The sequence below is a fragment of the Vigna radiata genome, chromosome 1, assembly GCF_000741045.1.
Source record: "Vigna radiata var. radiata cultivar VC1973A chromosome 1, Vradiata_ver6, whole genome shotgun sequence".
Lineage (NCBI taxonomy): Eukaryota > Viridiplantae > Streptophyta > Magnoliopsida > Fabales > Fabaceae > Vigna > Vigna radiata.
Genome location: NC_028351.1, coordinates 21,108,766 through 21,132,727, shown reverse-complemented (window position 1 = coordinate 21,132,727; position 23,962 = coordinate 21,108,766). Strand labels below are relative to the sequence as shown.

Genomic DNA, 23,962 nt, shown 5'->3' with positions numbered 1-23,962 from the left:
TGTGTTGCATACCCATTCAGGGCACAAACTCACATGTTTTGTTCCTCCTCTACTAATCGTCCACGCCACCTTAATGTCACATACATCAACTTAACATTTCAACCACACCACTCCTTCCACCTCATCAATTCAGATCATATGATGATAATTTGATAATTTCTTTTACAACATTTTAATATTAATATTATCTACGTATTAATTTGTGATTAGTTCAAAATTACTCCATAACCAATAATAATAATCATAAACATTAATATGAACCAATCACAGAATAATACATAAATAATGTTTAATTGTTATAAAAAAGTATTGTCAAAGTATCATTATCATATATATATATATTAGAATAACTTTTCTAATTGAGATTTTTTTTATGTTCGGTGGTAATATTTTCGATTTTAAATCTGTCGTATAAGATGATTAAGCTAAAATATTATATTTAAAGTATTGTTTAATTTGAAATTTTTGTCAATTTTGTTTGTTTTAAAAGAAGGTTAAAGAAATATTTAAAAAATTTACATTTTTTGTTACGAGTTTTATTACATTTTCATTTTCAAATATAAACTTAAAACGAAAAGAAATAAAGATTAACCTCGAGTTATTACTATTATCACAAAAAATTTGTGTTTTTTTAACGGATTCTTTTTCTATACAATCTTGGTATAAAGAACCAGTAATAATGTATTAAACAATAATTTCATGTTTATTAAAAAAAATATCAATTTATTTACGGTTATTACCTACAAAATAAAATTTTTAGGTAAAATCTGATTTACCTATTATATTAGCTACAAACACAAAGGAAAACACAAATAAAGAACTTAAAAAAGATTATCACGATAAATTCAAAACAAGATAAATGTATTTAACCTTACTCTAATATCAAATGTAAACTTAAAACGGAAATAAAATAAAATAAAGACTAACCTTTAGCCATTGTCATTGTCATGAAAATTCTTTAATGTTATTTTTGATTTCAAACTTTCACTCTCATTAATTCTAGTGGTGTAGTGTACTATAAAAGGAACATATTAATCACCCAAACTTTGAAATTTATACAGTTGTGTCCATCAGATAATAATTACCATAATAAATTGTTACAAATATTATAGGATTACAGTATCAAGTATCAAGATGCACGCAACAATTCTAAAACTTGATTGACAAAATGGACCTTCATATTGTTCGACATATATGAGAAATTTTCAACACACGTGCACACACGCACATACACACGAAGACTCACACACTCATACACACACACAAAATTTTAAATTTATTGAGACAATATCGTCTTGGTTAATTATTACATTCAAGTTATTGTTTGGTTTGAAACTTAGAACTTTTGTCACAGATTTGTTTTTAAAAAGTGTCGTTGATGGTTAAAGAAGATAAGTGTACTTGAATTGTTATTGATCTTAACTTTTAATTAATGTGAAACTATTATGAGTATCAGAACCAGGACACCATGTTTGAGGATTAAAACTTGTTAGCACTTGATGAAAGATTTGTTCCAAAACATTCAATAATCTCACATTATTTAAGAATCGAGGTTAATGATGATTTAAATACATCTCCCTTCTTTAATCTTTTGGACATTTAAAGACAAAACAATAATAAATATTTTAAATTCTGATATAGATATCACTTTAGATTCGATGATTAATCATAACTATGTACTAAAAATAAAAATATATATTATTTATGTTGTGAACTTATTTATAATTTTATTTCAACAGTTTATTGTCCTTCAATTTTGAATGTAAATAACTTGATTTTAGTAAAAAAGAAAAATTTTAATGTGAAATTTAAAAGTAGATGAATGGAATTATTTATGTTAGATGAATTATCTAATTTATATATATATATATATATATATATATATATTAATAATTTAATTCTTATATTTAAATATTTAAATATTTAACTATTTTTGTTTTTATATTTATTTTTATTTAATTAATTGAGTCTTAATATATATTAAATAAAGTCACTGTGATATCTTCAGTTAGATGGTGTTAAGTGTTTTTCTTTCCATGTGTATATTAAGTATGACACATCTTAATACATATAAAAAATAATACTTATAAATAATAATTTTAAATATTATATTAATATACATATCAAATACAAACGTTAAATAGTAATTTTAAATAAACATTCAAATAAAATTTAAGTAATATTAAAAGTTGACACGACATATTCATCTTAAAATCGAAGATCCTAGACTGAAGGAGTAAAATTTTCGAAAATAAAAAAACCTTTGATTTTGAGAAAAAATAAATAAGGAAGAGAGCTACAACCTATCCCATTTTTTTAATTGTGTCGAATTGTTATTGGACAACAACATCAAAATTAATATATATATATATATATATATATATATATATATATATATATATTTATTTATTTTTATCATGAGTTAATTCAACTCACAAATATTAATCCAAGTTTAATAGACAAATCTGATTTCAGTCAATATCAAATTTTATATATTTTTTTCTAAAAACCAATAATAAATACTTGAGATATAAGATGTTAATAATATCCCTAATGTCGTAGTCATGATATTGATTACTGATAAAAGTTTAATATATTATAAATGAAAAAAATTATTTAAAAATTAAATTTGAATTTATTTAAACAATTAATTATAAATCAAGTACAATTATTTTTTTCACATTTCGTTTAAAAAAGGCTAAAATGTTAAAGAAAATAAAAAAGATAAAAAAATGTGAACTGCATATTAAAGTGACATATATAAAAAACAAAACAACATTTTTTAATTAATTTATTGTCTCGTAGATTTAAGTAAATTATAGGTAATGTCTAAAAACCACTTGAAAATCATTTCAAAAATAAATAAAACATAAATTTACGGACTAATAATAGTTAACTAAATGTAAGTATGGAATTAATCTACATGCAACAAATTTAATAATGTTTACAAAAGGGTTCTTAAATAGGAACTTTCATTAAACTGGAAATAGCAAGATATAGAAATATAAAACACAAATATACTTGAGAGTGTAGTAGAATTGCTCAATTTTGTCTTATCATAATTAATGATATTATCTAAATCTAATCAAAGTCAAAACATAATTAATTACGCAACTTCAGTTTTGTTTCTGACAAGTTATTTAAATAATCACACATTAATTACAATTCAAAATTTATAAGTTCATTATTTTTAAAAATCAATTGCTAAATATTATTCATAATAATACTTTCTATAACTTTAAAATCCATAGTTATATGTATTCTTATGTAATTATTAATTTTCACATTTTAATCTATTCCAAAAAAAATAATATTAAAAGTTTGAATAGCATTGTTAAACATGAATATATATGTATATCTTTATGATTAACTCCAAATAAAACAATACTTGATAAATATACGTATGTTGAAGTAATTATCAATTTTATATCCTAATTTATTATAAATATTTTATTACATTAAAGAATAGAATAACATTGTTAAAAAACATTTTTCTATAATTCTAAATAAAACAATGCTTCGTAAGTATATGTATATTATAATAATTTTTTACTTAATAGAATTACAAATGAGTTGCATAATGGTAAAGTTTTATTAAAATAAAATTATAATAAAATTAAAATACATCTTAATTTTAAACTATACACACTCCTTGTATGTTTAAAGTAATAGATACTCAATATTCTCATTTGTAAATAAATATTTAGATCTTCTAGCTTTTAACAACTGAAAACTCATTTTCTTTATATTTTTAACAAATTTATTTTATTTAAATTAATATATTTACTATAAATTAAGAATAAAATTTTAAAATATAAAAAGTTAAAAATTTCTGTAGAAAAATGTATTGACTTAATTAGAAAAACTTCTCTCACAGTTTCCAAATATATTGAATTAATGACTTATTTTTGTTATTATTATTATTATTATTTTTTTTACATTAAATCAAATTAACATTTTGAAAAATGTTCGTAGTAACCAAACACGCCGTGGAGACCCTGATGCCGCGCTTATTCGAAGACGGAAACAACCAAACAGTGTGGCAGAGCCGAACCCAATAATGGACCCTATAATCCTTTCTGACGAAGAAGAAGACCCCTCAACGCCGTTTCCCTTCCGTTCAAAGAAACGCCGAACCGAACCGGACCCAAACCGCACCGTTTTTGTCATCGAAGATGACCCAACCCCTCAAAAATCCGTCACTCCTTCTATCGTTTCCGAGACTCCAATGTCTGCGCTATTCGGTTCCGAGGTCGCAATCGTCAAATGCACCATGCCTTCCGATCCTACCGCTAGGGTTTCGCCTAACAAATTCTCCGGTCAATTCACTTTCTCTCACTGCTACCACTTTAGCTCTATCGCCCTCTCTTTTTTGTGCCCCATTCTTACTTTACAAGATGCATTCTCCTTTATTTGTTTTCGTCTGGAACTCGAGCAATACTCGTTTTCAGTGGTTGTAAAATGTAGCACTGCAGTTACCTTTTGTAAGGCTAATTAATTTGCTATTTAATCATAATTTAGACTTGCATTGGTAGGGTACTTGTTTTGGACGTGCTAATTTATCTTTGGGATTTCTAGTGGAGCTGAACTTTCTGTACTTTATGATTGTTGTATTTTCTCTGCACAGTTTTTTTTTTTAAATTTTTTTTTATTGCTTGTTTTCATTGTTTTGTGAGAACGAACATTTTGAGCTGAACAGATTGGATTATGTTTGTTTGTTGTTCAGGGATTAGTCAAATGATATGTTTGGAGTCAGATAATGAGTCCGAACATTGTGGAATGGGCAAACGGGATGAGACTGAACCGAGAGATTCTAGAGGGGTTTCGAATTCAGTGGGGTCTGAAAGTTCTCCCGGTGTACTCTTGGAATCAGGCAACACGTTGGGAAATTGTGGAATGGACAAACGGGATGAGAATGAGCCAAGAGATTCAAGATGGACATCAAATTCAGCGAGATCTGGGAGTTGTCCTCATGTATGTTTGGAATCGGATAACGAGTTAGAAAATTGTAGAACAGGTGAATGGGATGAAAATGAACCAAAAGAATCAAGATGTACTTCAAATTCGTTGGGGTCCGGAAGTTCTCCTCGGATATGTTTGGAAGCGGATAATGAGTTAGAAAATTTTGGAGTGGGCAAACGAGATCAAAATGAAGCAAGGGATTCAAGATGGACTTCAGATTCAATGGGGTCTGGAAGTTCTTCTGGTATATGCTTATTGATCAGTTACACTTGTTCTTCACTGCCTGGAATGCTTTGTTTATTTGTTTATGTAATTGTAAATTACAGAGAGGCACATTTCACATGAAAATGCTACTCAAACTGAAATGCTTGGGAACGACCTTTCAAATCCAACTTCTTTACGAGTGGTTAGTTTAGTTATTTTATCAGTATTTTATATGTTGTGCTTTTTCACATGCATTTAATTCTTTATCTTTATTTTACTTTCATCAATAGTATGAAGTTTGTTTATTGTACTTGTATTTGCTTCAAATCAAAAAGTGTATTCTGTTGATTTCCTGTGCTTGCGTTTTGCTCCATGCATCTTAGAGAATGTCATGCTATTTTATGAGTTTTATGGTTGTTGTAATCAGGAAAATATGGACATGGAGACGGAGAACACCAAAAATATGAAAAAATCCAAAGTTCCTTCAAAGAACACAACCAAGGCAGTGGGGAAAACAAAAATGACAAAAGAAGAAAGAAGTCGCCTGATGGAGGAAAAGAAACTACAGAAAGAAGTGTGTTTCAGTCTATAGCTCTGATTACATTTTATTATATCGTTCAGAATATGATAGCTCATGAAAATTTATTCTTCAGCAAGAGAAGTTAAAAAAAGCTGCTCTAAAGGCTGAAGCTGCAGAACTGAAAAAAATTGAAAAAGAAAAGCAAAAATGGGAAAAGGGGAAGTTTGCAATAAAATCCATTGTGGCAGAAATTGATGCAAAGGTAGTTGAAGCAGGTTCGATTGGAGGTAGGTTATTAATATCTGAATACAAAAGTACATGATAACATTTCTACGTAGTTCCTTTTTCTCTTAAAACTAATGTTCTCTTCCGTATCTAAATTCATAACTACATAACAAAACTTAAGGTAATTTCTTAGTTATGACTTTCTTCATACAAAATTACTATTCCCTTGCTTCAGGACATCTGCTTACTAGGTTTGCTGAAAAAGGGCTTACATACCATATTACATCAAATCCAATCTCAGGGTCCATTTTGTGGTCTATGAAAGTTCCTGAACAAATTTCACAGGTAAGAAATGCCCTCAGTAGGATCAAGCATTTCTCTACCCATAATCTGTATAATTTTGTTTATCTATTCTATATCCATGTCAGTTGCTTGCTGTATAAACTTTTCATTTCACTGTTTTTTTTTTTTTGGTTGAAGTTCTAGATACATGTTATCATAGATAGTAGTTAATAGTTTTTTCTTATCAGTATGATAGTAGTTAACAGTGGATAATGCCGTGGAGCAGGTGCCCCCAAAACACTGTAGTGATAGTGAAATGATCACTTTTTTTACCCTAAGTAGGTTTATATTACTCAATATATATACACACACATACACACACATACAAACACACACATATATGCTTTAGAAAAAAGAATCAACACTTAAATATAAAACATATTTTGATTAAAACTTAAGGCTTTTTACTTATTTGACGATTACAATGAGTAAAATTAAATCAAACAAGTTTAGGCCTCTTAAGCTTAAAAAATCACCTTCTTTAGCTGAATTTTGGCCATTTCTTCCTTATCTACATCAATTTAACCTATCTTGTAAATCTCTTCCTCTTCCTTTTTACTTTCATTTTCGTCTTCTTCTTCTTGGGAGGAGCACCCCAAGTCAAATCTTTGAACATCAATTTGTCTTCTTGGACAGTTTCCTCATCTTCATTAGTCATTTCTCCTGATAGCCTTTTATTTTTTTCATCAATATCATTAGACCATGGCATCTGTCAGATCATGGTTATCAATGCTTTCTTTAATTGCTTGGGTGTATTTTATATGAACCAAACCTTGCAACTTTTGATGCTCATGTCTGCATCTCTCTTTAGAATAAATATATTTTGTAAAAAAGATTGTTAGTATGACATTCTTACATGAAATTCTGTAAAATGAAGTAATTTGATAATTGACAGTTACTTACATAGCCAAAGATATTTCAATTCCTCTCACAATAAGATGAACAAGTTGAATTCAACTCTTTAATGGCTATTTTTGTAAATATGGACTGTGATCCGTAGTTATTTCACCATTCAGCTTTGATACACTTATGTAGCCCTCCTTGTTGCACCGTGTTCCTCATCCTTGTTTGCAGATAGCCTCTCGATACACTTATGTAGCCCTCCATTTCTCAATCATTAAGTCTAGGACTGCCCTAAGTGTACTGGAGATGGAGATAATGACCAGTTGTATGCAATTGGGTGATGAAGTTGAAACTCCTATCATCAATGAATTATGGCTTCTTTTGTCTTGTCTACAACTTCATAATGTAGCCCATTGCAGGTACTTTTCTAATTATCAACCAACCTAAGAACTGAAAGTTCCCATGACATAACCATAAGTCAGTAAATCACACTGGCCCAAAAACTAGGCATGAGCACCATGTTGGTTTCTCTTTTACCTTAATTTATTTTAACTTCAATTACTCATAATAAGTAAAGACTTTTTTTTAATATGCTACCTTTTTAATGTGAGGAAGGTTGTGGCAAGTCCACATCTAACCAACCCTGCCTTGTTGGTGAACGTCCTTGCAGTATTCAATAGATAAACTTTTAATCCTGGGTAGTGAGAACTTACATTTATTATCTGATTAAAACTTTTTTCTTTATATTCCAAAATCCAAATTTGATGAATATATTTGCAAGGATTCTTCTTTTCTACTGATATCAATTTCATTTATCATGTGCAGCTTTCTACTGAAAGAATTGAGATTCCATATGTCCTGCTCATTTATGAGGCTGACAAATTTTGTAATCTCGTCATGAATGATTCTCTTTTTGATCAACTATCTAGCATTCGAAGTCTTTATCCGTCTTATACAGTTTGTTACCTTACCAATAGGTTATTGGCTTACATTAATAAAAGGTGAGTGATATATTACAATTTTCTTAATACTTCAATTCTTCCATCAATAGGTCACATTTATGTTTTGCTCAGTGTGTTGTGTTGATATAGTGTGTGCATATTATATATGCTAATTCATCTCCAGGACCTGACAACTTAATTGGTTTTAATCAAACTCCTGAAACTAATTAAGAGAATATAATGTAATAAAAAGGTTAATAAAAAGGTTATAAGTACTCAATTCCTTTTTTACAGTATACATGCATTTAGATTAACTTTAATTTTGCCTAATTCATAGTCATTTAATACTCATAAATCTCTTAAATTCTGATCACCAGTCTTCACCCATTTGATATGGCCCTAATTAAGAAAATGGTCAGGCAGCCATCTGTATTCACTTACACCCTTGTAAACTTTTTTAACTTGTAAATAACGTTCGTGTAAACCATTACTTTTCTATTTAAATTTTATCCATAAAATTGTGTAGTTGGAATTTGAAGCTTGTTTTACCGGCCTTCCTGCATGAGAACTGAGAAGCTTGAACGTGTACCTCATTTTCTATTCTCAACGTTTATTTTAATTACAAGATGGACTTGAGTTGCTTGCAGTATAACATTCTTTATTTCATCATATTTTGTTGAAACTTTGTTTTTTATGATTGGCCAGGGAACAGGAAAAATATAAGAACCCAGAAAACAATAGTTGTTGGAGACGTCCACCTATTGAGGAGGTTGAATAACTGGCCCTTTCATCATCAAATTACATGGAATAATTCATGTTTAAATTTTTTACCTTCTTAAACCATGTCTATCATTTTATTTTAAATTGTCTTGTAGGTTCTGGCAAAACTAACGACTAATTTCAACAAAGTACATTCCAGGCTGTGTGTAGATGAGGCTGAACTGGCTGAACATGTTGTTGGTTTGACATGCAGTTTGGCATCGTGTCAGTTCAGGTACTTGAGGCCAGTATTTTTTATATCGAATTGGTGTCTTATCAATCTTGGAAGGAGAACAGTTTTATATGCACTACTTCTACATGTAAAACCAGTTATGCATAATTCATTGAAAGATAAAATTTGATATGTCTACTGATTATTTGCTGTTTCTATCTTATTAAAAAATTTAGGTTAAATATATGTTTTAGTCCTCATATTTGTTCTCCATTCTCAATTAGGTCTTCATGTTTTTTTTTGTCCCAATTGCATCCTAATATTTGTAAATTTGAGGCAATTAAGCCCTCTCCGTTATCTGGCCACTAACGTCGTAGGCCAATTGAGAGGGCTTAATTGCCTCAAATTTACAAATATTAGGATGCAATTGGGACAAAAAAAAACATGAGGACCTAATTGAGAATGGGAAACAAATATGAGGACTAAAACATATATTTAATCAAAAATTTACTGTTATCTTTAAATTTGCATCAAAGCATTTACTTTTCCAGTTTTCAAGATCAACTTAAATGTACAAGAACTGGTGGTGTCTTGAAGACATAATACCTGCCTGCGTTTTCTTTAAGACTGAATATATGTTCCTTACTAGTATGATTTATCTGTTTTTCCTCTTACAGCATTTGTTGTCTGTTTAAACTGCAGAAAGAAGTTAACCCGGTTATCTGTATATGCAAATGGAGCCCTTATTCCAAAGGACTGTGTTGACCGGAATTTAATAAAGAAATCTTTGTGGTGAGTGATTTTGACGTTGTTATATTGCATAGAAAAAATTAGCATTTAATTACTTAAAACAGAACTTGTGAATTTAATTTAATAAATTTTTTTTAGAAATTAGGAGAATTTATTTGGCTGAATCATTCAAAGGATTTATAATCTTATTCTATTGCATATATTCTTCGAAACCAATACCTGATTATTTCTATTACTCAATACTCATTACCAGTAGTTCTTTCCTTGTTTTCGTTGATTGATTTTGTTTTTATCTACTCATGTACTTGATATCTGTTATATCTTGTCGACTTGTTTGTTAAAGGGTTAGATTGTCTAGATATCCAAATTAATGGTCACTGTTCTTTCTTTCTAAGTTTTCTTTTTTTATTTATTTACAATATCGACACAGATTGAAATTGGTAATAAGTGATATGACTTCCAAGTTGGTAATAATTTAAGCGCTGTAGTTTGTGCTACGGCGTCTATTGTTTGAATTGAAATGACTTCATAACAAACTTCACAATTAGACTCTATGCCGTCACATTAAAGGCAAGTAACTGTTTAGCTAAATAACCGTGCAGATAATGGTGAAGGGCAAATTGAAGGAATTCTTTAATTATGTTTCTTGTTCACAATTTTTCATAGGGAACACTTGGCATCTTTCGTTACTTAAAATATATTTAACAAGGTATATTCAGATGTGCTGAGTGTTTGATGAAATTGGTTTTAAGGGTTAATGAGGTAGTTAGAAAAAGGCGGTCTTTTAACGTATTAATATGTTTAGTGACTTGGTGTTTTTGGTTAGAGGAGAATATGAATTAGCTTGTTATTTAATTTTAATTTGGGGAGAGAGAGTTCTTTTATTACTTTGCGGATGAGCGTTGGTGCGATAGTTAGGTTATTGGAGGTAAAGTTGCGTATATCTACACTCATGGCCTCACCGGATCGGTTTGGTGGGAGCCTGTGCATTGTATGCGGTTTATTACTTAAATTAAATATAAGCTGAAGACCCTGCTTAGATAGTGAGATTCTGCAGCTTCTTTTTCATTCATTCAAGATCAAGTATAAATGTTCCTCACTTTTGCGACCCGTTTCTCTTTTCTATCAAAATGTTGTTTCCAAATCTACAAAATAGAAAAAGAAGACGAAAACCAAAGGAAATTACTGCTTGGTGGCCTGTGTTATTTTTTATGTGATATATTTGTCATTTCTTCCACTCACTTATTTGATACTGAATCTTTTGTAGAAGAAATGTTTTGGTATATTATCCGGTTGAGCTAAAATATTTGGTTTTTTATTGTTCAGTGTACGCAGTCAACAATGCTCTAAAACATTTATGTAGTATTGATATTTATAAGTCAGTCTCTTTGATTGTTGAGTAAATGGGGCTTGGGCAATAAATATCTCACTCAGCTCTTGCTGTCCAATCCTTGCATTCCTCACTTTGACTTCCATGATCAGGTTAAAAGGTTTGGTTTCTATCCCCAAGGTTCAGCCTCGATTTGCTATTGCTATCTGGAAGAAATACCCAACCATGAAGTCCCTCTTAAGTGTTTATATGGATCCTAGTAAATCGGTATGCGTTATTAAGATTTACTTTGTTTTCTTTTGACCTTCTTGATTTGATTGCAGTAATTTTGGCCACTGAGAAATGTCATATGTTTGACATCTTTTAGTTGCTTTATTTACAAATAATTGCTGATAAAAGAAAGGATGACAAGTTATGAGAAGGAAAAATAAGATTCTACTTTTATTGCCACAGGAACATGAGAAGGAGTTTTTACTTAAAGAGTTGATGACAGAAGGTTTGGTTGGTGGTGACCGAAGGCTAGGTGAGGTTTGTTCAAAGAGGGTATATAGAATTCTAATGGCGCAAAGTGGATCCATTAGAACCGATGATGTCGAGAATGGTGCCGATTTCTTTGAACGTCGGTCATGAAGAGCTTTCCCTTGTATGTTAACTCTCTCTAAGAAAGCCTGTCTAATGTGAATATGAAACGTGTCAATCTTTTAGATGTTTAAATGATTTTTACATGTATAAGAAACTTAAATATATTATTAATACTTTACATTTGTGATAAATTATGTGACATTTTCTCATCACTAATGAAGTTATGGTGCTGATCATTATCGGGTGATAAAATGAAGTTAGTCATAAAAAATGAACATTTAATGAGCGTCTTTATATTTATTATTACTGTATTTTTCTTCTTAAAAAAGGTACCTTTTTATGTAGTGATTGTATATATGTTAAACATAATTTACATAATTTTTTTTTACAAAAACAGTATAAAGTAGGAAGAGAGAGAAATTTAAGATAGATGATGACAGAGAGATAAAGAAAAAAAGATAAAGATTCGTATGCTTATCTTCATCATGGGAAAAATGATATAAATAATTATAAATACACAAGAAAACATTCAGACTTAAGTGGACAAGAATTAGAACATAAATTAGAAAATTACATGTGAGGGCTTAATTTCTGAACTGGGAGTAGAGGCTTGATAGCTTGTCTGGAGGGAGGCGAAAATCCAACGCAGACATGGACTTACGCAACGGACCAATTTCATTGCCTTCATTGCGATGGATCATATCAATTATTGAGGCTTGTAAGAGTGTATAGTTTCTTATGTTCTTAAGAGCATTCGGATGGCCCTCTGTTTTAGGGGATTTTCTCACACTGGATAGAAAAACTGGGGATAAAGATGCATTCATGCTCATACTCCTCTCCTTCATAAAAACTGACCATGTGTTGCTTTCACTTTTTCCAATTTCTTCACCTTTCATGTCTTGTGCCACACTCTTCTGTTGTCACAACCAAAACCACATAAAAGTTATAATGGATAGTACAACTATCACTATCTTTGGGATTTGAGAAAGAAATAGTTTCTCAATATCTAAAACACTGATTTTTTTTTACTCTTCAAACTATGTATGCACATTTATCACTATACATCACTAATCATCTGCAGCATATTTAGATTAAGTATTATTAAGCAAAAGAAGGAAAGAAATCTAAGATTGGGAACTAAATAAAACTGATCAACAAAGAATATATACAAACCTATAAAAAAGTAACTGATATCTGTTTGTAAAAATTTCATATACAAGAAGACAGATATAATTTGAAGTTGTAAGTTCAGACTTACTATCTTCATTATACATAACAAAATAGTCCCTTAAATAATCAAATTAAAGCATGATTTTGTTAGAGAATGTTAAAAAAAGTATATGAAACAAATATTAGCAGCATGATCAAAGTGTTTAGTGGGATCTGTTGTGAAGTTTACCTCTTTGAATGATTCTGAGTCTCTCGTGCTTTGTTCACAAGTATTGTTTTTATGTGATTGGTTCATATTGCATGCACATGTTTGAACTACATGCCCTTTGTTTTTCAGACCCTTTCGCCTTAATTTGTCATGAATAAACAAGTTATCAATTTCAAGAGCACATAATTAGTTCTACACTTGTTATCTAACACTATTGATAATGAATAATAAATGATAAGATAAGGCCAACAATCTCATAAATTCTGATAACATCTTAATTTCATATATATATATATATATATATATATATATATATATATAAATTGTACCTTTTTCTTCTTTTTGTTTGGGAGTATTCATCCTCGTCTTTGTATATTACAGTCAAAGCTGAAAGGTCGCATGCTAATGGACTTGACTTGAAAAACTGTATACAATGATAATCACTTATTATATTTCAAGAGTTATTGTATAAGTCATTCAGTATAAAAAGATAGATGAAATGAAATTGATCAAACTGCACATGCAAGAAGCAAGGTAGAGAAAACTAACTGACTTGGCTTTGAAGAGCAGAAGCAGCTGTGGCACGTGCATGAGAGTCTAGATGAAGAAGTGTAGTCAAGAGAGCAGAAGCAGAGGAAGGAAAATCCTTAAAGTTTTCATCATAATTAGCTTTGTAATGTAGTGGTGGAAATAAGCTCGTCGTTAGCTTCCTTCTCATCCAATAATCCGCAGAAGGTGTACCACAAAGTTTGAAGATCATGTGAAGTTGTTCAACCTACATGCACAAACAAAAGTGTTTAATACAATACCACACTCCATACAAAATTTGTTATTTATTACAATAAAATATAATTAGGTATTATAATGAGATTTGTCTTAGTTATATTTGATGTGAAATTTGCAACATACTCTCTTACACCGAGAACATCATATGTGAAGGTCTTATAGAAAGTGATACAATATGTCCAAATCTCAAACAAGATAGACTCTTATAGTTCTAATACTATATTAAGATAATGAGTTTAAGTTTAATCTAATCTTATAAAACCAGACCATTAAGGTGAGATTTACAATTATTTATAGTTGATGTGAGATCTCCAATATTATTAGTTGCTTTAGTTAATTGAGTATCTACCTAATGCATTCATGCATTCAAACAATTCATATTCCATAAATCAGACTTAGAATACGCAAATGATATTTGAACCATCCAATCTGCATCCAACATTGTGATTTATGATTTCTTGAAAATACGAGCTAAAAAATGTCACCTTTTTCTTACAATGCAAGTGAAGTCTTACCTCTGTTCTCCCAGGCATAAGTGGCCTTCCAAGGAACATCTCAGCCAACAAGCATCCTGCACTCCAGAGATCAATTTCATATCCATAATCTGTCGAACCCAAAAGGAGTTCAGGAGCTCTATACCAAAGTGTCACCACTCGATTAGTGAAAGGCCCTTCAGGTTTTATAGCAAAAGAATTTGCTAGCCCAAAATCTGCAATTTTTAGCACCCCTTTTTTATCTACTAACAAGTTGGAAGGTTTAATGTCTCTATGCATAACTCCTCTCTCATGACAGTGCTGTAGCCCCAGAAGCAGTTGCTGCATATAACACTTGATCTGCATAAATCACAATACCAACAACATAAATTACAATACCATGATGCATCAAAGTTAAAGTTTGGATGGAAATGGAACCTGTGGTTCAGTGAGTTTATCCGTAGGACGAGAGATGATTCTTGTAAGATCAGAGTGCATGTAACGAAAAACAAGATAAAGACTATACTGCATCCTTGATGTTGCAAGTCCTTTGAGTTTGATGACATTGGGATGATCCAGCTTCTGCAGAATCATTATCTCTCTTGCCATAAACTTTATGCTTTCTGGGTCTGATGTGTCAAACCTTACCTTCTTCAAAGCAACAATCTTTCCACTCTCCTTATCTCTGGCTTTGTATACATTGCTATATGTTCCATGCCCCAACTGCAACCGCAAATCACAACTTCAAACAACTACAACTCGTCTCAAAGGGAGCTGACTCAAGGCCAAACACGTTAAAGTCTTTGTTTTAGACCTCAATATTTTTTAATACTAGTTGTTTTAGGTCTCCAGAACAAAAAGCACTCAATTTTATTTTTTTAATTTTAATTGCTTTGGCCTCCAAGAAAAAAAAAACTTTATTCTTAAATTTGCTTTAGTCTCTCAAATCCTTGAACGGTCGCAATCACAAACTATTGCATACAACACAACATCATTCATTAGATTTCCATGCAATGAATATGAAGAAACAATGTTTTTCCTCGGAAGAATTCTATCGTGGATTTACTTGTTCTCTGATGAAGTGAAACCGAATATCAATTTGTTTGCTGCTTTCTTGATTGATTGAGTTTTTTGTCAATTCAATGGTCGACATATTATCAACTCAAATCACAGTTCCTTTCTCTTGCTTCACCTCCAGCATGCTTGAAAGATTTCTGAATGTATCCCACCATGCTCTTCAATCATCAACATCTCTACACCAGTCACTGTCAGGGTAGCTAATAAGTCAACAATCATTTGACTTGGTATATAACAAGCTAAGTGACATTGTTGCCCTTACAAACCCTAGTATTCGTTTCAAAGCATTCCAGTGAGAGTACCTCGCCTCTTCCAAATACTAACTTGTTATCCCAACACTTAACATCAAATTTGGTCTTGTATTTGCCAATACCTTAAACTTCCAATTAGACTTTGATATTTTCTCGGACAACTCAGTCTCGATCTCCATACTTAGACAATTTTGTACCAGGTTCCATTGGGGTGGAAACTAGGTTACATTTTGTCATTTTCAATTTCTTCAAAATCTCCTCAGCATACCTTTCCTGGAACACGAAGATGCCTTCATTCCCTTGAACATCCTCCAGACTAAGAAAGTACTTCATAAGACCCAGATCATCTCGAACTCATTCTTCATCAACTCTTTGAATTTTTCAAGCAACTCGACTTTGTTTCCCATGAAGATTAGATCATTAACATATACAACAACAATCATCATATCTCATCCTTTTTTTTTTTTGTATAGAGCATGTTCATATGGACATTGCTCATACCCACTATTCTTAAAATAAATATCAATTCTTTCATTCCATGCTTGGAGGGGTTGCTTTAAGCCATAAAAAGCCTTCTTTAATCTCGACACTTTCTTTTCTTCTCCTCTTCGCATGTAGCCAAGTGTTTGTTCAATATATACTTCCTCTTCTAGGACTCCGTTGAGAAATGCCAACTTCACATCCATATGTAAGATTGTCTATTTGTGTTGGTTGCTAAGGAAATTAGCAGAGTCGAATTGTTTCCGTCCTTGTCCTTGGGACGAATACCTCGTTATAGTCAATTCCTTTCTTCTGATAATATCCCTTCACTACGAGCCGAGCTTTATATCACTCAACTTCTCCTTCGGCATTGGTCTTTGTCTTATACACCCATTTTACACCAATGGGCCAAGCTGATTTGCCACAGTCTCAACCGAGTTATGTACTTGGCTATGCCATCCATCTCCTTCATCCTCAAGCTCTTAAACTCACCTTTAAGTTTGAAGTCAGATTTGTTTTACTCGATCATCCCCTGTATATACCTTCTCCAATATCTTTCACACTTCTTTTGAAGATGTAGCATTTGCTCTCTTTGTAAAAGACTTATCATTGCTTAGTACAACACGTACATGGTTGTTTGGTCCTTTACTTGTGTTTCTCTCGTCGTAGCAACCTAGACAACCGTCTATTCTTCATTGTCGTTGAATATCCCAGATATATCACATTAACCTCTTGACTTTTACTCTTTTAAAACATTAAAATATTAGTGCTCATAAAAGTTGTTGAATAACTCCTAATTTTAAGTTTATCCTAACACAATAATCACAGTTAAAATTAACATGAAAAATCCAATTACTACAATGAAGATTTTCACATTACATAATGATGACTTTCAATCCAACCACACACGAATTTACTCAAACGTCCTTTTGAAATGTGAACTCTATTAAAACAAACACACGGAAACTTAAAGAAATCACACGCCTTAAAAGAAATTTTTGAATAAATACTAGAATAAAACATAGCTGTGTCTTATAGTATGAATTTGTTAATATGATCAACTAATTAGTCAATGATACTTACATGCAACTTGTGTTTAGAAAATGAAATGCAGACATGTTACTTTTTATTTTCCTTTTTTGTGTAGAAAGTGACAAATATGATCAAGTTTATTCTAATAAAATAGTTGCAGAATTTCTTATTTCCATCCTATAATAAATTATTTAAAAATCATATACTCATGCCTATATATAGATGATAAAAGTGTAATCAATGTAACAATGCAAATGATGGATAACTTTTTCAAAAGAATCCATACTTAAAATGAAAAAGGAGATATTATAATTTAGAAGTGTATAGTGGTATCTACCTTTCCAAGTTTCTCATAGGAATCAACACTCTTGGGAACGAAGCTATCCAACATGTTTGGTGGGATATTATCAACTAGCCATTTTGGCCAACCTTCCACAAACTCAGAGTGTGCACCAATATTCTTCTTTTCCTCAGATCTCAGAGCTACATTCTCATCACTCTTGTTATCGTTTCTAGCAACACCCTTTGCCTCACTATTACTATTATCTCTTTCTATCTTTTCTTTCAACCTGTTTGATGAATGCTCCTTCTTCTTGTGGATCAGTGATTTCGTTGCATCTTCTTTGTTTCCTTTCAACCTTCTCTCAGCGTTCCCATCAGGAGAATATCTGGAGTTAACGCATCCCATATCGAACGATGAATTCAAACTGCGATATTTCTATTTCCCTCGTAACAAGAGATCACAATATACCATGTAGTAGTATATAACTACAAACTTAACCAAACACTATAATAATAACAAAATTATAAAAGTAAATGCTAACCAAATTATTAATCTTTTATGTAGATATCCCTTAGATTTAAATAAAAAAGATTTAATAAAAAAAATAGTCTTTTAAATTTTAAAAAAATGTTTAGTTTTTTTTTATTGGTGTGAAATCTCTAAGCACTAAACTCAAAGAAATCGAACTTTTAAAAAAATGAGGAAATGAATAAAGGGAAAAAATGGTTGAGAGAATTAGATGGAAAGAGTTTTTGGCCGGCACAAGAGTGAGAATTGAAATATAGGAAGTAACTATGTTGGTGGTGAGGGAACATAGTTTTCTCCGTCAACAATGATTTGGTTCGGACTACTTCATCTCGAAAGCTACACCAATTTTTACATTATTTTCCGTTTTTTTCTTTATGATGCGCACTATTTTTTTATTTTAAAAAATCGCCATTCTTCTGGAATATATGCAATAAATTTTTTAAAATAAAAGCTATAAATAAGAAGAAAAAAAGGATTAATACCGCAATAAATTATTTATGTATAAAGTAATGTGTCTTCTGGTTAACATTTTTATTTTCAATTTTATCCATCCATCATTTATTGCATGTGTAACTACCGTTTTTTCATTGAAGCTCCTCCTATCAAAAAAACACAGATCTTTTAGCTGTTATTAAAAATTACTTCACCATTTTATAATTGTGAACCTTTTGTCAGTTATTTTAATAAGAACAACTGTATTATCTATGAATGCAATGCAGTTCCAAAAAATTCCAAGAGAATGCTAACGTAACTACCTTTTCTCAATGGATAATGATACTTAAACAATATTTTTTTGAAAACATTTGAACATCATGTGTCATTCTGTGGTTCATAATGGTATTTATAAGTATGAAGTAATTTTAAACCAATAAAAAATGACACAGATGATGTTCAAATATTATCAAAAAAATATTATCTAAATATCATTATCCTCTCTCAACTTATTTGATTTCTTTTACTGTTATTCATATTATTTGATAAAGCAGTTAAAAGTAATGGATGGGACGTCCACAAAATAAAAATTAAAAAATAGGATATGTTAACATATTTTTAAAATGTAAAGAGTATTATTTATTAATACATACATATATATATATATATATATTAATGTCAAAAGTTAAAGTGTTTATTTTTCTAATGAGATAAGAAACACGTAACAAAACTTAAAATAAAGAAATTAAACAAAAAAATTAAAGCTACAATACAATAAAATAAACCATACATATTATGTTAGCCATGTACAAACCTGAAGCTCATAATGCAAGCTACTCGAAAATACCAGGCCTGAAATTCTTGTTTGGATTTGCAAACTCAAGCAACCAAATCTACTTTTGAATAGCAATTGGATTCTTTCAATTTGGCACCGAATAAGGTATAGTTTATTAAGGGTTATATGAAAGGTTCAAAAGTAGAGCATGACTATTTTAGTTACATTTCAGCACATCAGCACTTAGGATAGTTGAAATACAGAACCAAATCGTTGATGAACTATTTCAAAATTATAGGACCGCGGCGAAGCCACTGCAAAAGAGCTGAACATTAGTTCCTCCAACGATTGTGGTTTTTAAACCTGACAACAAGTATCAGTATTCTATCAGGCTAGTATCTTTCTTTCCTTTTTCTAGTGTTTCTATTATGTACAGAAAATCTCCTTTTTCTTCTTTTTCCTGAGAACGTGTCCTCAAACAAGAATAATTTGGTCAACAAATTCTGCACCTAAGTTGGCTATTTAACTAATCCGCCAATGCTGACACTGTCTCCGCCTATAAGCTTTTGAGCCGGCATGCCAAGATCAAACGGTCCCATAGATTCATTCTGTGTTCAGATAGAACATTACTTAAATCAGAAATCAAGATATTAAACATAATAAACATTATAATGCTTCAATGAGGAAATTAAATACCCAGTTGATGTCTGTTAACCCAAGACTTCTTTCATCGTCATATTGGCGTGAAGAAAGCAACAAGTCTGTCTGAGTCTTCCCAGATGGAGGATTTGGTGAAGGTTCATCTTGATCATTGACCTTAATAAAACCACGAGATACAATGAGTAATGATGGACAACGAAGCATCCTTACGACTCCAAATAGTCTTCTATAGAAACATAGTCTTATTCCCACGTCAATTTGAAGTTCAATTTCCATCCCAGACCCAATGCAACATTTGAAGTTACTTTATTAGCAAGACAAGTTTTTGTGAAGCCTTAGGTTCATTTGAAACTGCAAATTATGTTCATATAAGCCCTGCTAATACTACGTATTTATGAAGTTGCCATAAAATATATCATGGTATACATTGCCTCCTCAAAAGCATCTTTTATTCAAAGTTACTCATCAAAATCAGGGGCTATGTTATAAATTCCTTTATTTCGAAGTAAAAAGCTCGAAAAAAAAGAAAAAACTGTTACCTATCTTGCGACCTATCTCCCAAAATAAGATTTAAAAAATTAAAGAACTTGTTTTGTGGGTTATCTTATGAAAAAAACGGGGTAGCTGAGCTACATGAAACTATTTCACATTTCAGTGATGGATAACTAACCTTTTCGGTATTAGACAACTTTAACAAGTTTGAAGAAACATCTGGACTGCATGCCACTGAATAATCCTTTCTACGACTTGTCAGCACATCTGTTGGGGAAGATAATTTCTGAAGAGGAAATGCATGACATGTTTCTTCAGCATCCAATATGGATGGGCGCAAGTCTTCAGCAGATAGTCTTGAAACTGGACGATTATTGATTTTGGCGGCAATAAAAGCATCCAATGAATCAGAAGTTACATCACATGGCTGTATGGCAGCAAATGATTTTGGATCAAGCCCACCAAACAATGATGTTTCAGACAGGAAGGCCCCAATGCTTATATTGCTTAGACTATCAAGCCATGGAGATGATGACTGTTGAAGACCACTGCTTACTCTTGGTTCATTATCCTAGTTTAGATCAAACATTAATATTTTAGAAAACAAATATTTATGATGAAATATGCATTAGAAAATAGGCTTTTATTAGAACATATTAAAACTGTCAGATGATTGGCTTTCAAAGTTAATTTTAAATTCAGGACCAACCGACCATGGATTTCTAAAGCATCCTATAAAGTTTCAAAAGTAGGAATTGCATATGTACAAAAAGTGACCAAGTGATTTTATAAATTTGTATACCACGTTCCAAAACTTTTCCAGTACTTATGATTGAATAAAGCAAACCATCATAAAAACCACTTTGATCCTCTTTGAATCACACATAACTAAAATTTGTAAACCAGATCAACCAGAAAACCCATATCTCCTGCAATAAAATTGTCTACAACGTATATAACTATCAGCAAGTTATTATAATGCACAGCAAAATATAGAACTATCAGCTTTTCATAAGATCAACAGCTGCATTTCCTACTTTCTGAGTCACAGTTTCACTTACCGCAATGCCCACATCAGTTTCTCTGTATTCTTTGCTTACCTCAACCATGTCCTGTTCACAACATAAAGTTTCTTCTAACTTAGCAGAGGTTCCTCCAGCTACAACAGGCTTATCGAGAGTTGGTGTTGAAGGTATACCAGAAGATCTGGGTTCATGTGCATAGAACCAGCCATACCTTAAAGAGAGAACAAGTAACAAAATAATTATAAACAACCTAATTCCCACATAAAAATAGGAAACATGAGATAGAAGATGATCAGAATAATACTTCAACCGAAAAATTGCAGGGCTTCCTACAGCAGCATAAACAGCAGAGGCAGTTGTACCACTGTCATAAATGGTCCATCTTCTGCAGTCAGATAGAGTTTCCATAACATCATATGGGAAAAGTATAAGCTCCCCTTCGGCTATACTTGAACTTCCCCACTTCTTTCCAAGGTGTTTTAATATTGAAGATATTTTCTTTCGACCTCGAAGTGTGAGTTCCAAATAAGGATTATGCCCATCCTAAAAAGAAAAATAATCGAAGCATCAAGACCTGCTCCATGTAAACTAGGACAGACATAAAATATATCCAAATCTACCAAAATGCTACACAAATCACCCGGTGACCTTTTCAAGTCCTATGCGAGTTCCTTCATTAATTGGAAAAAGTTGTAACTTTATTTTTGAGGAAGTGGGCATTTCTCCAGGATGAAGTTCGATAGTCCCTCTATTTTCTTTGATAAAGGTATTTTTGTTCAGAAGTTCTGAGCCTGTACTCATAGGTTCTTTAAACACAAAATGTCGATTCTCTTTATCATTCAACAACTCTTCATTGCATCCTAAACAGTAAAATATTTAACTGTTAAACAAAATGAGCAAGATAGTGGCAACTGAACATTTCTATGAAATTAAATAGTGTCCCCACGTCCAAGAAAATAAAATGTTCATTTCTTCTAGGGCACAGCAAACCCAGTGCATCAAGAGGGACGAAAATATGAAACCAAAACAAAAATGCATCACCTCTTGCTTTGAGGTCCAACTTATTTGTTCTCTTAGGAGAATTTCTCACTCGAATGGATCCTGTCTTTAGATTGGACTTTGCAGAAGCCTTCGCAACTTTTCCTTCTTGTGACCTACCCTTTTTCATCATAGCTGAACCTTCCCAAAACCGATGGTAATGAAAACAATCCTCGTTGTCAAAACAGCAAATATTGCCAAAAAACAAAGAGAAGGCACTGAAACAACAATTTAAGAGATTCAATGAGTTAAGAATAGTGAAAATCAAGTATTACCATAAAATTCATAAAACAAAAATCATCCAGGCTTGCTTTCAGTACCCACTATTCTGACGTCACATAACCAAACAGATAACATAAATTTAATTCAGAGGGTACTGATCCTGACATGCTATCAGATTGCACTCATGTACCCAAAGTTCACATACATCCTAAAGAAATTTCTTCCTTTCCAAGTTAGAATCAAATATAAGGTACATGTATAAATAACTATGCAGACACTGTATCACCTTTGACACTAAAATCGGAATTGCAAATGAAATTCATCATAACCAACTAACCAATCATCGCACATATCACACTCAAGAGAATTTAAGGAAGACAAAATTTCAAGACAAACAAAACCCAAGAGTCAATCACACAGTCCTAATTAAGCCTTGGATCACAAAGAAAACCATAAGAACCCTCACACTATCATCGCAACTTCACACTATCAACAAACCCTAATTCAATTACAACGCAATACAAATTACAAAAATAACAAGCATTCCAGCATGACATGGAAGAAAACCATATTAAAAGGTTGTCAGATCAGAGAAAGCAACCGTCACCAAAGAAAGTAATTGAGTGGAAGAAAAAAGGTTAAGGAGAGCAATACATGCAGAGATGCAGCAATGAACACAGAAAACACTATTAACAGATGAAATGATAGATTTGATGCAGCGAAATTAAATTCAATAGTCTAAGAAAGGTTTGGGCTTAAAACCTTCGAGAAGAAGCAAACAAAGGAGCCTAGAATAACTGAAGAGAATTACAGGAAAAAGGAAGGAACAAGAACTGAAACCGTGTGCGCGGGAATGAATCAATGTTAAAACATTGTAAAGGGAGGGAACCAAAAAGAGAATGAACATGGAGATGTATTTTTTTTTTTTTTGGATTTATCTATAGTTACTTTTCGTTTACGTTTTCTCTTCTAGGCCTAAAAGTATGGGCCTCAAACAAATTAAGTAAGTCTTTGCTGCACCCCATAAATTGTGTTTTGTACCTCCCAAAATTTCAATTTTTTCTTTTTCTGCTATTTCCAAGAGTGATAGAAACAACTCTAAAATATAGAATCCAAAATCACTTTTTATCATTTCAAAATTATTATTATGTAAAAATGGTTTATATTTATTTTAAAAAGTCAAAATTAGTTTATGTATTAATTATAAATTATATAAAAGAATTTCTACATATTAGTTAATATATACTAATTTATTTTGACTTTTAAGAAACACTTATTTTCTTAAAAATATTTATACAAAAAATCATTATGATACAAAAAATTTTCTCCAAAAAAATAATTTAAATTAAGTAGATATATATATATATACATACATACATATATATATATATATATATATA

General features: G+C 31.3%; 4 protein-coding genes across 6 annotated transcripts; 1 reads left to right on the top strand and 3 right to left on the bottom strand.

The window, feature by feature from the left end:
- The first annotated feature begins 3,969 nt into the window (after positions 1-3,969).
- LOC106773647 (crossover junction endonuclease EME1B) lies at positions 3,970-13,876 on the top strand. Its single transcript, XM_014660379.2, has 13 exons — positions 3,970-4,319; positions 4,727-5,206; positions 5,289-5,368; positions 5,594-5,740; positions 5,820-5,973; positions 6,147-6,256; positions 7,922-8,097; positions 8,743-8,806; positions 8,913-9,031; positions 9,671-9,760; positions 11,201-11,315; positions 11,502-11,691; positions 13,579-13,876. Exons 1-12 carry the CDS (start codon positions 4,061-4,063, stop codon positions 11,676-11,678), a joined length of 1,971 nt encoding a protein of 656 aa, XP_014515865.1. The 5' UTR covers positions 3,970-4,060; the 3' UTR covers positions 11,679-11,691; positions 13,579-13,876.
- On the bottom strand, positions 11,699-15,003 carry LOC106759135 (probable serine/threonine-protein kinase At1g54610). The gene is made up of 4 exons (XM_022786207.1): positions 14,706-15,003; positions 14,310-14,627; positions 13,562-13,783; positions 11,699-13,432 (listed from the first exon to the last, which is right to left on the bottom strand). Exons 1-4 carry the CDS (start codon positions 14,874-14,876, stop codon positions 13,289-13,291), a joined length of 855 nt encoding a protein of 284 aa, XP_022641928.1. The 5' UTR covers positions 14,877-15,003; the 3' UTR covers positions 11,699-13,288.
- A 1,711-nt stretch (positions 15,004-16,714) lies between these two features.
- Positions 16,715-17,813, bottom strand: LOC111242528. Its single transcript, XM_022786205.1, has 2 exons — positions 17,445-17,813; positions 16,715-16,819 (listed from the first exon to the last, which is right to left on the bottom strand). Exons 1-2 carry the CDS (start codon positions 17,793-17,795, stop codon positions 16,721-16,723), a joined length of 450 nt encoding a protein of 149 aa, XP_022641926.1. The 5' UTR covers positions 17,796-17,813; the 3' UTR covers positions 16,715-16,720.
- Positions 17,814-19,447: 1,634 nt separating this feature from the next.
- Positions 19,448-23,491, bottom strand: LOC106775791 (TSL-kinase interacting protein 1). Of its 3 annotated transcripts, none has more exons than XM_022786195.1 (8): positions 23,374-23,491; positions 22,344-22,558; positions 21,951-22,162; positions 21,607-21,845; positions 21,339-21,513; positions 20,456-20,848; positions 19,822-19,941; positions 19,448-19,733 (listed from the first exon to the last, which is right to left on the bottom strand). In XM_022786195.1, exons 2-8 carry the CDS (start codon positions 22,471-22,473, stop codon positions 19,644-19,646), a joined length of 1,359 nt encoding a protein of 452 aa, XP_022641916.1. In that variant the 5' UTR covers positions 22,474-22,558; positions 23,374-23,491; the 3' UTR covers positions 19,448-19,643. The 3 variants fall into 3 exon arrangements, with proteins under 3 accessions (XP_022641916.1, XP_014518507.1, XP_014518586.1); XM_014663021.2 differs by having other exon boundaries at positions 23,325-23,481; XM_014663100.2 differs by having other exon boundaries at positions 21,378-21,513; positions 23,325-23,481.
- Between the last annotated feature and the right edge of the window lie 471 nt (positions 23,492-23,962).

Coding starts and splice junctions, on each gene's coding strand:
- LOC106773647 (XM_014660379.2), top strand. CDS start 4,061: ATGGACCCTATAATCCTTTCTGACGAAGAAGAAGACCCCTCAACGCCG. Junction 5,207..5,288: donor GGGGTCTGGAAGTTCTTCTG/GTATATGCTTAT, acceptor TGTAAATTACAG/AGAGGCACATTTCACATGAA. Junction 5,741..5,819: donor AAAAGAAACTACAGAAAGAA/GTGTGTTTCAGT, acceptor TTTATTCTTCAG/CAAGAGAAGTTAAAAAAAGC.
- LOC106759135 (XM_022786207.1), bottom strand. CDS start 14,876: ATGGCAAGAGAGATAATGATTCTGCAGAAGCTGGATCATCCCAATGTC. Junction 14,628..14,705: donor ATAAACTCACTGAACCACAG/GTTCCATTTCCA, acceptor TGATTTATGCAG/ATCAAGTGTTATATGCAGCA. Junction 13,433..13,561: donor CTTCTGCTCTTCAAAGCCAA/GTCAGTTAGTTT, acceptor CATTGTATACAG/TTTTTCAAGTCAAGTCCATT.
- LOC111242528 (XM_022786205.1), bottom strand. CDS start 17,795: ATGGGATGCGTTAACTCCAGATATTCTCCTGATGGGAACGCTGAGAGA. Junction 16,820..17,444: donor CCTATGAGAAACTTGGAAAG/GTAGATACCACT, acceptor ATGTTTTAAAAG/AGTAAAAGTCAAGAGGTTAA.
- LOC106775791 (XM_022786195.1), bottom strand. CDS start 22,473: ATGATGAAAAAGGGTAGGTCACAAGAAGGAAAAGTTGCGAAGGCTTCT. Junction 21,846..21,950: donor CTCGCATAGGACTTGAAAAG/GTCACCGGGTGA, acceptor TTTTCTTTTTAG/GATGGGCATAATCCTTATTT. Junction 20,849..21,338: donor AAACTGATGTGGGCATTGCG/GTAAGTGAAACT, acceptor GATCTAAACTAG/GATAATGAACCAAGAGTAAG.